The sequence below is a fragment of the Rhynchophorus ferrugineus genome, unplaced genomic scaffold (assembly GCF_030347505.1).
Source record: "Rhynchophorus ferrugineus isolate W39M unplaced genomic scaffold, kcgeb_rfMv2 rfM7, whole genome shotgun sequence".
Classification (NCBI taxonomy): domain Eukaryota; kingdom Metazoa; phylum Arthropoda; class Insecta; order Coleoptera; family Curculionidae; genus Rhynchophorus; species Rhynchophorus ferrugineus.
Genome location: NW_027472586.1, coordinates 35,791,376 through 35,805,845, shown reverse-complemented (window position 1 = coordinate 35,805,845; position 14,470 = coordinate 35,791,376). Strand labels below are relative to the sequence as shown.

General features: G+C 35.6%; 2 protein-coding genes across 8 annotated transcripts in view; one reads left to right on the top strand and one right to left on the bottom strand.

Moving 5' to 3' along the window:
• Nucleotides 1–14,470, bottom strand: part of AstC-R2 (Allatostatin C receptor 2) — a 471,654-nt gene that overhangs the window by 84,074 nt on the left and 373,110 nt on the right. The window lies entirely within an intron of this gene.
• Nucleotides 2,592–14,267, top strand: LOC143200334 (kappa-type opioid receptor). 2 transcript variants are annotated; one of them, XM_076410816.1, is made up of 2 exons: nucleotides 2,592–2,729; nucleotides 13,330–14,267. In XM_076410816.1, the coding sequence occupies exon 2, from the start codon at nucleotides 13,346–13,348 to the stop codon at nucleotides 14,228–14,230; it is 885 nt and encodes a 294-aa protein (XP_076266931.1). In that variant the 5' UTR covers nucleotides 2,592–2,729; nucleotides 13,330–13,345; the 3' UTR covers nucleotides 14,231–14,267. The 2 variants fall into 2 exon arrangements, with proteins under 2 accessions (XP_076266931.1, XP_076266930.1); XM_076410815.1 differs by lacking the exon at nucleotides 2,592–2,729 and adding an exon at nucleotides 7,219–7,374.

Genomic DNA, 14,470 nt, shown 5'->3' with positions numbered 1-14,470 from the left:
GACCGAACGATTACGAGGGATGAGCAATCTAGAAGATCGGAAGATGGATGCTATATCAAAAGAATGACAGACATGCTCTATAAGTATGATCGGAAGTCATCTCTGCATCGAATAGTGACGGGTAATGAAAAGTGGATTTGTTTTGAGAATTCTGAGCGCAAAAACCATGGTTATAACGTGGCGAAGCGGGCCGATTAACTACGAAGCCAAATCGTTTTGGTCGCAAGACAATGCTCTGTGTTTGGTCGAACTAGAATGACTGTTGAAACCTGGTGAAACAATTAATAATGATCACCACCGACAACAAATTCTCAATTTATACCATGTATTGATCGAAAAACGTCCAGAATGGACCCGAAGACAAGGTACAGTGATTTTACAGTATTATAACTCGCCGCCTCATAAAGTACAACCGGCCAAGGAAGCGTTGAAAGCACTTGGATGGAACATATTATCGCACCCGCCGAACTTTCCAGACCTTGCCCCTTCCGACTGTCAACTTTTCACATTAATGGGAAACGCGTTTGCAGAGCAGCACTTCGCTAATTTCAAAGAAGTTAGAAAATGGCTCGATGAACAAACAGTTTTTTTTTGGATATGGTATCCATAAATTATCTGAAAGATCGGTAAAATGTGTAGAATCAAATGGCCAATAGTTTGAATAAGTATTTTTCTTATTCAATTCTTATAATATTTTACTTAACAAGAGTTGCTACAGCTTAGTTCTGAGCTCATCTGCATTTTTGTTTTCAATTAAATGAGTGAAGAAGTGTGTAACCTGTAAAATAAAATAAGAATCAGTTAGGTTAGTGGCTGAGAATATGACAGTGAGTGAATGAAACTCTCTGGGTGTGGAATTCTGATTCAATGGTGACAATATAAAGATAGGATGATGAGAGTGTGAACAACTAAAAGGGATTATATAGTTAATATAGGATAAATACGAAATGGTAGAGTGTGAAAGGTTTATGTGCATAGTGCATGTGTGTATTTGTTCAAAAAATATATGAGCATTTGATTGAAATATACGATGAGAGATTGTATAGTAACTGTTTCGCATATATGACAAATACATTAGAGGGAATGCAGTGATTAAGTCTAATTTTGTCATGACAAATGTACACAGGTAGTAGTAGAAGTAAGTAAGGAGAAATGCAGTGATATCAGAATTATTTGAAAGAAAACACAGCAACAAAGGAAACAAGAACTAAACATATAAATATAACATGTCAAAAAAATGTTATAAGATATAGAGAAAAAAATTAATATGCGTAAAATTCACATTAATTTCACATTAATGGGAAACGCGCTTGCAGAGCAGCACTTTCCTAATTTCAAAGAAGTTAAAAAATGGCTCGATGAACAAACATTTTTTTTTTGGATATGGTATCCATAAATTATCTGAAAGATCAGTAAAATGTGTAGAATCAAATGGCCAATAGTTTGAATAAGTATTTTTCTTATTCAATTCTTATAATATTTTACTTAACAAGAGTTGCTACAGCTTAGTTCTGAGCTCATCTGCATTTTTGTTTTCAATTAAATGAGTGAAGAAGTGTGTAACCTGTAAAATAAAATAAGAATCAGTTAGGTTAGTGGCTGAGAATATGACAGTGAGTGAATGAAACTCTCTGGGTGTGGAATTCTGATTCAATGGTGACAATATAAAGATAGGATGATGAGAGTGTGAACAACTAAAAGGGATTATATAGTTAATATAGGATAAATACGAAATGGTAGAGTGTGAAAGGTTTATGTGCACAGTGCATTTTGTAATTGTTCAGAAAATACATGAGCATTTGGTTGAAATGTACTAGGAGAGATTGTATAGCAACTGTTTCGCATATATGACAAATATATTAGAGGGAATGCAGTGATTAAATCTAATATTGTCATGAAAAATGTACACAGGTAGTAGTAGAAGTAAGTAAGGAGAAATGCAGTGATATCAGAATTATTTAAAAGAAAACACAGCAACAAAGGAAACAAGAACTAAACATATAAATCATGTCAAAAAATGTTATAAGATATAGAGAAAAAAATTAATATGCGTAAAATTCACATTAATTTCACATTAATGGGAAACGCGCTTGTAGAGCAGCACTTCCCTAATTTCAAAGAAGTTAGAAAATGGCTCGATGAACAAACAGTTTTTTTTTGGATATGGTATCCCAAAATTATCTGAAAGATCAGTAAAATGTGTAGAATCAAATGGCCAATAGTTTGAATAAGTATTTCTTATTCAATTCTTATAATATTTTACTTAACAAGAGTTGCTACAGCTCAGTTCTGAGCTCATCTGCATTTTTGTTTTCAATTAAATGAGTGAAGAAGTGTGTAACCTGTAAAATAAAATAAAAAAGGACTAGCATGTGAGAATATCCTGCATGATCTTGAAATACATATTGAAATAACCTAGCCATAACCTAAAAAATATCCATATAGTCTGAATTTCAGGTAGTATAACTCCTTAAATCACAAAACAAAACATACGCGACACCGTCTTTCCAGGGTACTCCAATTATACCCACTTATTGTCGCTGGCAAAGGTCACATTTCTCAGTCGGACCATTGTGGTTCAATTAGACAATGTCCTAATTGAATTTGTGCCTGTGTCGGAGACGCCAGCGGCTCGACTCCCGTCACAAGTGACGTGCGCCAGTTCGAAAATGCAGCAGGAGGTATCCGTCGAGAGATTATGATTTTCGCAGAGGGCGAACACACGCTCGGTAAGTACCTTATTGTTTCTTGCTTCCAAATCCGAGATTCGGGAACAATAAGTCGTTCAGCGCAAGAGGAATTACCTTAATTTACGTCAGTTTCCGTTCGCAATTCGGTATATAGGCAACGCGCTCGACATTAACGCGCATCCATGAATTTTATTTGTTGTTTTACGCAATTTTTTCAACAAATTCTCTCTTTCAACAAATTCTCTCATTTAGAGTGGCTGTTAATTATAATCATAATTTGTTTTATCAAAATATTGTAGATAAAATGTAGTTTTACCGATATGTATTTTTAAGTCGTTGGTATTAATCACCGTTAATTTATTAATAGGCTAACTGTTTTACATGGCTGGATGATTCATCCGCTGATTATGACATTTTATTTTTGTTGATGTTTAAGTTTAGTACCCGACTTGAAAAACTATAACGACTTGTCGAATTTTTGGACTTAATTAGTTTTCTAATGAATTTTCGTTTTTCACTATAAAAAAAAAATGAAATCATCCCTTACTTTAGGAAAATTTTCTCTGCTTTTGATATACACATGCAGTGTCATGACCATAAAATTTAATGAAAAAATGTAGATTCAAACCGTATTAATGGACATCAACAAAAATGTTAATAAAACATATTTAGCTAGGTATCACATATTTTTATATTCTGAAACTGTATTTATTGTGATTTTTTTTTTATCATCCTCAATTATATTACCATATGATATCCATTACAAACTTTAAAAGTTAGAGAAAATAACAGGTCAATTGAAAAGTCCCCGGCTTACCATAGTAAACCACATTTTTTTTGGCAAAATTAATTTTCTTTATTTAACATAATTCCCTTCAAGGGTGATACACTGATTATAGCGACCCTCCAACTTTTCAATACCATTTTTGTAGTACGATTTGTCCTTTGTTTCAAAACAGGCCTCAGTTTCCTCGATCACCTCTTCATTCGACGAAATTTTCTTTCTAGCGAGCATTCTTTTGCAATCTGAGAACAGGAAATAGTCACTGGGGGCCAGATCTGAAGAATAAGGCAGATGAGGAAGCAATTCGAAGCCCAGTTCATGTATTTTTGACCTGGTGCATTGTTGGTGAAGCAGTATTTTCTTTTTCTTCAAATGCGGCTGCTTTTCAGCGATTCCGTCCTTCAAACGGTCCAATAATGCTATGTTATAGTCGCTGTTGATGGTCCTTCCTTTTTTTTCAAGGTAGTCAATGAAAATTATTCCATGCGCATCCCAAAATACAGACGCCATAATCTTGCCAGCCGACTGTTGCATTTTCCCACGCTTTGGGGCGAGTTAATCGTGTGCAGTCCACTCGGATGACTGTCGATTGGACTTCGGAGTGAAATCATGGAACCATGTGTCATTCATTGTGGCGTATCGATGCAAAACCTCGGGTTTATTACGGTTGATCATCTTCAAACACTGATCCGAATCATCAACTCGTCGTTGTTTTTGGTAAAATGTTCGAAATGGTTTTTTCAGCCACTTCGCATTGTAGCAATTTCCAATAAAAAAATTGGAAATAAAAAATTAAAATTGAGAATTTGACCTTGAATTTCGTCAAATAAGTCTTGCAATTGTCTTCGTTATTTTCGGACCTCCAAGCTTTTTACTGAACTGTGAATAATAGGTGCCTATTTTTTATAATCCCTTTTTTATATCCTTTGAATTCCTTGCAAAGTTTCTTGCATAGCTCTTTTCAACGACTTCTTTTGTTTTCTGTAAAGTGACCGACAATAGTCACGCATAATGTCGATATTCCATCGATCCTGGTGTCATTTAATCATCTCTGTTATCCCCTGATTACATTGTTTCCTTTTCTCTCTACACATATCACCAGATATCAGGGAAAAGAGAGATGACTATGCAAGAATGGGACCTTAAGACTCAGTAGACAGCCAAGTTATCTATAACTTTGAATTTATGTATAATATTTAGCATTGGGAAATATAGACTGAAAATAGTCGAAACACCCGATAGTCACAAATCAGTCGAAACAGTAGATAGTGGCAAAACAGTTGAAACAGTCTATAGTCAAAAAACTAGCCACTGAAAATAATAATTACTATTTTCAGTCAAATGCACGGTTCGATTGTTTTGTTCAGTTCATGATGTCAGACGAAGAAGTACGAACCTTTTCTTGTATAAATTTCAAGAGAGGAAAGGACGGAGATAATTGCTTGAAGCAGTTCATTATATATGTGCTTATATTTTTCAATGATGTAAAATTGTTCTCACAATTATTAGTTATCCGAATTATAATTAGCATTATGTATTGAATCTAATATAATGTTCAAAATGGGTATATTGAACTTAAAGTCAATTGCTGTATTGATCTAAGAGGTTAATCAAACATTTAACTTGGTAACGTTGTAATTAAAAAGATTCATACGTAAGAAAACCTCAAAAAGATAATTCTATCACCACAGAATACAAAATAGGGATCAGTTAAACTATTTATGAAATGTTGAACGAAATGAATAGAAAAAATGGTGATTATTTTAAGGAGTTGTGTAGACAAACTAAGAAAATGTATTTTGTTAAGCCTGATGTTCGTAAATTGATGTTCGGTTCCAACTTCGAACCAACAATAAGTAAGGAGAAAAATGAAGTTTGAATATCGTTTAAAGAAGATTGGGGACAATGTAAAAACCTGTAACTCTAATCTTATCCTAAGTAATATTATTAGTGTTGGGACTATCGACTGAAATTGACTATCAACTGTTTAGTAATTGACTAATTTTTAATATCGACTGTTTCAGTCGCTATTTTTGGTTCGTCTGATTTTGTTACTATTTACTATCGACTGTTTCAGTCGTATACTTTTAGTTACTACTTTTGGTTCTACTTGTTTCATTCGCCTGATTTTTAACGTTCTGACTCTGTCGCCCTAATGCTTATATAGATTTATATCTAATATATGTAGATTTATGATTTTTTTGGTAGTTTGCTTGTCACTACATAGTATAAAACAAAGTCGCCTTTTCTGTCCCTATATCCCTATGTGCGCTTAAATCTTTAAAACTACGCAACGGATTTTGATGCGGTTTTTTCAATAGATAGAGTGATTCAAGAGGAAGGTTTATATGTATAATACATGCATAATATACTAAGGCAACATTGCTAATTTTAGAGGTTTCTAACGTGATGTCGTAAATTAACCTATTTTTTTAGGCTTATTTAGCAATTAGCAAAAACGCTGCCTAACCCTACGAGTTAGATCAAATTAATGTACTACAGTATTGTACACCATATAAAGGTCTACAAAAAAGTCCGCGATGGTATATGTTTATCTTTTAGGGATAACCCACATTAACCATTTTTATTGTTTACTTTTTACGTGAGAAAATGGCTTATTTACGAAGCTATTTTAAGCAATACGGTATTAATCCTTATCGAATTAAGTACCTTAAATACAGTGTGCAATTAATATAGATCAATATGGTTCCTTACAGTATGTAAATTAAACAAATATTTTCGGAGATATTACAAATTTAAAATTTGCGTTTAAAAATGTGTAATGTAATAAAAATTGTATGAATTTAGATATTCCAAAGATAGCAGGAAATCTTCATAGTAAGTATAGAGGAAGAGGAATTGTTTTACTCAAAATTTAATGCGTGCAGGCCAAGGGCAGTAATGAATGAACCAAAAATACTGGATCGATTTTAATCATGTTTTCATTGAGTGACATAGGCATATATATTTTATGCCCGTGCAAAGTCGGAGCGGGCCGCTCTGTTTTTATATACAACGTTCATATTTTTTCTGTAGTGTATTTAATTTAGTATCAGCATTGCACCCGTGCGAAGCCGGGGCGGGTCGCTAGTAAACAATATATTGTATATTATTATAACAGCATTTTCGAACGATATTTTTCAAGATTGTTGATATTTTGACTGCTTTTATGCCATTAATAGGTAATATTTCGATTGCTCCCTCGATTTTTCTTAAACAATATTCCCGTTCAATAATAAATAAAGCATAAACTACCAAAAATGAAAAGGTCTAAAATATCGAATTAGCAGATTTAGCTCTAAGTAGTTTTTTGTGAGTGTTAAAAATATTGAGAAAATATTAAAAAATTAAACTCGGTTTTACATGTATACATAGAGAAAGAGAAGATGGAAAAGAAACATAACGCACCTACACCATTAATTTTTTAAAAAATTATATTATATATTATGTACTGTTAAATATCAACGAAGTACTTGTTTTTTGCATCAAATAAAAGTATACCTAACAATAAAATATATTCCTACGGCATTACGTATCGATTTATCCCAAAATAAGATATTGCGTATTACTTAACAAAGCAAAAAGCGATTAACGATGCAAATTCGTAATCCCTCGTCTCATCTTTATGCAGCGTTTCAGTTTAACAATGAAAGAAACTCGCTTAATAAGCCGAAAAGTAAATGGGACCTTTGTTGTGAAATCACGGTCGCGGTTTTATCAGTATTCCGCGAGATACCGTCGAAAACACGGATAACCTCGACGCCATGCCGGAATTTCGTTAGTAACCTCCCGAAACGGTGGGCATTCACGCAGAGGAAAGCAACAAGAACAACAGCAACAGCAGCGGTGGCAGCAGGGGCGAACATTCCGGATGTCTTTCGAGAGCGACGAGACGCAGGGGTAGGTTACTTCCAATGTATTTATTTGCGAAATCTTAAACAGCGCGAAACGCGGAGCGCCGACGGCTGTGGGTGGCGCGGGGGTGGCCGAGGGGCCACCGGAAGAGGGTGGGGGAGCATTCCGAACCAGTGCCGATTTGCGAAATTAAATTCCTTATAGCGACCGGCGAATATATATCGCGCCCACTTCATCAGCAAGCCGCCAACCGCTTTCCGCAGGCCGTACAAAGAGACGATTGTTTGTTCCCGGATTGCAGGATGCTCCGTTCTTGGCGTAATTAATGCTACAGTACCGGTCAAATATGGAGAAACTATCAAATACTAAGTAAAATATTATTCGCGGGGTATATAAGCAGGGTTGGGTAGTATTTTAATTACTTGTAATTAAAATATGTAACTTAACAAATCAATTGAAAAGTCCCCGGCCTGACACATACATGGCGCTACTAGAATTAAATCCATATGTTTTTTACTTAGCCCTAATCCTTAAAAGAGGCGTGGATACATTTGACAGCTGTCGGATCATTATTTTGTGAATAACATTTTGAGTGAAGCAACTTTTCTTATTGTGAAAAAATGGATAAAAAGGAATTTCGCGTGTTAATAAAATATTACTTTTTGAAGGGAAAAAATACAGTTGAAGCAAAAACTTGGCTTGATGCCGAGTTTCCGAACACTGCCCCAGGAAAATCAATCATCAATGATTGGTATGCTTAGTTTACACGTGGTGAAATGAGCACCGAAGACGGTGAACGCAGTGGACGTCCAAAAGAGGTTGTTACCGAAGAAAACATTAAAAAATCCACAAAATGATTTTGAATGACCGTAAATTGAAATTGAATGAAATATTCAATATAGAGTGCCTGCTCTCTAAAGATATAAACTGAACGTGTACATCATATCATTCACGAATATCTGGGTGCGAGAATGCTCTGTGCAAAGTGGGTGCCGCGCGAGCTCTCTTTTGACCAAAAACAACGACGAGTTGATGATTCGGATCAGTGTTTGAAGATGATCAAGCGTAATAAACCCGAGTTTTTGCATCGATACGCCACAATGGATGACACATGGTTCCATGATTTCACTCCGAAGTCCAATCGACAGTCATCCGAGTGGACTGCACACGATTAACTCGCCCCAAAGCGTGGGAAAATGCAACAGTCGGCTGGCAAGATTATGGCGTCTGTATTTTGGGATGCGCATGGAATAATTTTCATTGACTACCTTGAAAAAGGAAGGACCATCAACAGCGACTATTAGATAGCATTATTGGACCGTTTGAGGACAAAATTGTTGAAAAAACGGTCGCATTTGAAGAAAAAGTAAGTGCTGCTTCACCAAAACAATGCACCGTGTCACAAGTCAGTGAAAATGATGGTAAAAATCCATGAATTGGGTTTAGAATTAGCAGCGAGTATCTCCAGTTCTCAGATCTCAAAAGAATGCTTGCTAGGAAGAAATTTTCGTCGAATAAAGAGGTGATCGCCGAAACTGAGGCCTGTTTTGAAGCAAGGGACAAATCGAACTGCAAAAATGGTATCGAAAAGTAGGAGGGTCGCTCTAATAAGTGTATCACCCTTGAAGGGAATTATGTTGAATAAAAAAATCTAATTTTGCCAATAAAATGTGTTTTACTATGGTAGGCCGGGGACTTTTCAATTGACCTGTTAAATACAAATACATATTTTTAGTTGGCTTGGTTGGCGCACTAGTAAAAGTGACCGTATTAATATTTTTTCAGCTCTTGTACTGTTATTAAAAACAATTGATTTTTAGGCAAATTTCTTGAGATTGTCCAGCACATGTACTTATTATTGATAACATTTGATTATTAGGAATATTTCATTTCAGATTTTCCAGCACCTGTATTGTTTTTGATAATATTTACGATAATCTTCCTGCTGTTGCGATAGTCGCTGGTTCGAATCCTGCTAGGGCATGGTCGTAAATTTGTGTTTATGATTGTTTATAATTATGATTATCCAAAAGACAATAGTGCAAAATCCGACAAGGAAAATGATCCCAGTTACGCCAGTAACCAGACTGGGTAAGTCAGGATGTTTTCTGGGATGATTTCTAAGTTGGTCACTCGCCAGTCGGTAGGCTTAATACCGAGTACCGTGGTTCTAATTCAAGGAAAATATGTCAATATGTCAATCTTTGTGGCGGCGCGCTATAATGTATTTGTGATTTGTTAAATGGTTATTATGACAATGCTTTCTTATTTATATATCTGAATATGTACCTTTATTTAAGACATTTTAAGAGTATAATCTGTTAGCTTACATAAAATGTATATTTATTATAAACACTTGTTCAACTCGAACGCCAATCTCCTTGTTAGTAAAAAAGGTTAAATATCACCGTAGTTCGAATCCTATATCAATAACACTTTTAACTAGGTAGAAATATCAACGAATGGAGTGATAGAAAAGTGTAGGAGATCCAAACATCTGAACCATTTAGGGTAAGACTAATATTTTCTAGATATGGATTTTTTTCTAATATGTCATCTAAAATAAATGAAGCCATATTGATATCATACCAGTACCTTAGTTAGAAAATGCATCGATTGCCAGAAAGCATCACAAGAGATGATAGGTAAATAATTCAAAATGTTGTAACTCATTCCTTAAATGTAAATTCCAAAAAAGGTGAAATAATGCCTGAGAATAACAGGAATAGCAGTACTAGTAAAGAAGATGATGATTTTATTGTTTTTATAGACAGTGATCAACCACATATATCAAAAATTGGGTTAGAGTTAGTCAACTTCCTAAAAGATAAAAGCATGGTACATCTTTGACAGCTATTCAAGAATTGTAGAACGATACTGTAGAATTTTTTCAAACCCCAACAGAAACGTTCATGAAAAGAAATTCTTCTTTAATGACTAATGGCGGGTTGTATTATTTCAATTCTATTTAACAGATGCAGTAACAGTGGCGCGATGTAACATTTCCCTCCTAAAATGACGACCACATGGATGTATGTAGTCCTTGTCCCTTCTAGACAGCTTATAGGTGATGCAAAATTTTTTTGAGTATCGATTTTTTTGATATCAAATGTCCATAGTACCCCTGAATTGAATGGTCTCCCGAGTTTTAGTTACTCCAAACTCGAATAGCCTAGGTATCAGAAACTCAACTACCGCAATTCGTCTTTGGTGAACTTTCTCTGTGAACTGCAAGCTTCTGTCCAAATCCCAGTAGACTATATTAATTCACGTCAACTGCAGTCTGCCTTTGGTGGCTGTACACATCGAACAGTGGTGCATGTACCGGGCATCCAAGGACTAGGGATGTTTTTCATTGCTTGAATGTTTATGGCTAGGTATCTTTGAACATCAATCTACCTTTTGTGACCTTACACCTTCAGCTGCGTTATTTTTTTCACCAAGCCTTCGAGTAACTGTGATCCAACGTCAACCTATCTACTTTTCTTGATTATCAACTTGGTTTCGGTTAATTGAATTACTTAAAAAGAGAACAGCCTTATGATCTCTCGGAAATCCTACAGATTACGCCAGTTGTGAAATGTGAAGAGATCTACGTCACAAAAACCATTAATTTATTTCAAAATAGTATTTAAGTTTAAGGAATTCGAACGCTGATACAAAATGACTCAAAATGATAAAACGAGTATAGGCGATTGGGGATACTGTATTTATAATATATTTATACAATATATTTATAAGTGGATCTGGATTCATAGTTTAAAATTTATGCGGATGCGAGAATGCGACGCTTCAGTGTACTTAGTGGCTACAAAAACAAAAATTCTCTCTTTAGTTTCAATGTATTTTCAGTATATATGGACGCTAAAGTTGTTTAATTTGAAGAAGTCTGCTGTCGAAGCTCATCATATACTCCGTTATACTTGGTTTGGTTTTGAGCTATTTGAAAGCGTAGATTGTTATGTCAATAACAATGAACGACAACGGGTACCAATATTGTTCGAAAACAATACATTGAAAGATTTGTTAGGAAGATAACCCAGTTTACACTTTCAAAGATCTTTCAGACAGCTCAGCACTCTAGATGCTTATATGAGAAAGACACAAAAGGATGAATATGTTTTCGGATATAATGCTCTTCTAGGAGGGATACCCAACCAGGATTGTACTCGGGCTACTTCTTCGGAACTCGGAACTCACACATATTTTACGAACTATTCTCAATAAATATCTGTATGAGATGAAAAAACAATTAGAATACATTAACGTACATATACATTTTTACTAATTTAAATACCTTACGTTAAATTGTAAACAATCTAAATAAATATCTAATAAATCGATAATGCGTTCTAAAACGATTTTATTTGAGTTCTGGATAATGCAACGAACGAAATTAGTAAAACAGCATATTTTATGTTAAATCCTGCAGAGCGTTGGCGTACGGTTATTGGCAGCGAACGCCGGTTATTCAGGCATTTAAATTAAATACTTCGATATATTAAACGTTCGACATTGATTACATTAAACGCGAAATGAATATTACGAACTTGTACATGGTTAATCTTTGTTGTTTTCCACTGATGATTCGATGTTAATTTGTAAATATAATTACTGCCGTAATCAAAAAGTACTAAAACGAAGAAAAAGTGCTCATTATGATTTCTCTTTCTAAGCGTGTTTTGTTTTTTTTTGCATATTTTTAACGTTAAGGAGGAGGTTCTATGTTCGGCTGTATTTTTTTTAGTATATTAGCCGATTTCCCCGTCGATTATGGACCGATTTTCTAAATTCTTTTTTATTCGAATGAGTATACTTCCAAGGTGGTCCCATTTGAAGGAAATCAGGATCTATAGGGGGGAAGGGGGGGGGGGTTCAAATCGAGGGATATGCTTAGATTTCAAATACATGCATAGAGTTTTCACATATTTTTTATTTAAAATAATCAGATATTTGTTTATAATATTAGAGTTGAGCTGATGTGACGAAAAATCGGAAGTAATTTAGAGTAAAAAAAAACCATTCAATTTGTTTTTAGAGCGCTAAACTTATGATATGAGACGTCGTTGAAACAAAAAAACAACGGTTTGAATAGTATATCGATTGGAACGTTATAACAGGTCAATTGTCAACTCTTCGGTCAACTTTTCAATACTATCTTTGTAGTACGATTTGTCCTTTGCTTCAAAATGGGCCTCAGTTTCGGCGATCGCCTCCTCATTCGACGCAAAATTTCTTCCCAGCGAGGATTCTTTTGAGATCTGAAAACATGATATAGTCGCTCAGGGCCAGATCTGGAGAATACGGCGGATGAGGAAGCAACTCGTAGCCTATTTCATGGATTTTGCCATTGTTTTCACTGACTTGTGACATGGTACATTGTCTTGGTGAAGCTGCACTTTTTTTTCAAATGCGGCCTTTTTTCGACGATTTCGTCCTTCAAATGGTGCAATAAAGCTATGTAATAGTCGCTGTTGATGATACTTACTTTTTCAAGGAAGTCAATGAAAATTATTCCACGTGTATCCTAAAATATAGACGCCATAACCTTTCCAGCCGAATGTTTTCCCACGGTTTGAAACGGGTTCATCGTGTGCAGTCGACTCGGATGACTGTGGATTGGACTTCGGAGTGAAATGATGGAGCCATGTTTCATCTATTGTCACATATCGACGCATAAACCCGGGTTTATTACACTTAATCATCTTCAATCACTGCTCCGAATCATCAACTCGTCGTTGTTTTTGGCCAAAATTGACCTCGCGCGGCAACCAGTTTGAACAGAGCATTCTCATACCCAAATATTCGTGAATGATATAAGGTACACGTTCAATTAAACAAAATAAAGCGTTAAAACAGCTTTTGCCAGTTTATAGTCCGTAATTATAATATCTTGGAGAATTTTTCAGACGTTTAACAAATCAAAAACAATGAAAATCGGTCCAGCCGTTGTCTTTGTTCTGTGTATTGAGATTACTGATGTTATACTTTCTTTTGCAGATTGAGATCCAAGAATATGGACATAGTTATAGCGAACCTGTCGAAGAACCCCACTTTCGATGGTGACCAAGTGTACGTTCTTCCTGTATCAGCGCTGGACGTGGTGAACTCGATCTCGGCGGTCTTGTCCTGCATCGCCAATGCCATCATCGCATTCCTCGTTCTTAAATGGACGACGTTGCGAACCAGGAGCAACATCTACCTGGCTAGCTGGTGCCTGTGCAACTTCTTCGTGCTGGTATCTGCGCCCGTGACAGTGAACCTGTTCGGATGGGTGGACGAAATCTCCTTCGAGGTGCTCTGCATCTGGGAGGAGACTCTCAACGGTATCCTGTTTGGAAATCTGGTGTTCGTGACTATTTTCTTAATTGACTGGTACTCGGTGACCTTGGGCACCCAGAATTGCGCAAATAGGTGCGGTAACTGTGCGAAAGTGATCAACATCATCGTCTGGGTAGTTATTATGGTCCTGTCCACGGCTAGCGTGGTACTGTGCGTGTATAATTACAGCTACCCCCTTACTCTGATGTCGTACTTCATAGGATATCTGACCATGTTCCTGATAATGCTCACCATTTTCATTTTAAGATGCGTGAAGGTGTATTTGTTTCATTCTCTGGAGAAATCCAAAGTAGAATTGGTTTTGGTGGTATCCTACTTCATATGCTGGTTACCGAACTGCGCCTGTCTATACGTCGAGTTACTGCTCCAAAGATCCACTTATGGTATCATGGACGGGACCTATTGCGTCGGTTACATAAACGCGTGTGTTCTTTTAGTGATCTTGTATTGTTACGACTCCAATTTCAAGAAGTGTTTTCGGAGAACCTTCGGTCTTGAGTCCGAACTTTCATCAGAGGATAACAATGTCAAGAATGCTCGCAATTCTGTATTACTGTAGCCAGTTTTAGTTAATATAGCTTTGATACTTCTTGTAATATTCTTTTATTTTCTTTGTTTATCTTCCTTGTTTTTGCGAACAATAAAAATGTTTTAATTAGTGTAAAAACTAAATATTATGTTACTCTAATACCCTTTGTTTGTTTTTGCTGTTAAGAAATCTATATAAAACTTAAGATCTAGCAAGGAAACATATTGGCCAAAACACTGGAACTTTCAGAATAAAACGATAATATTGACG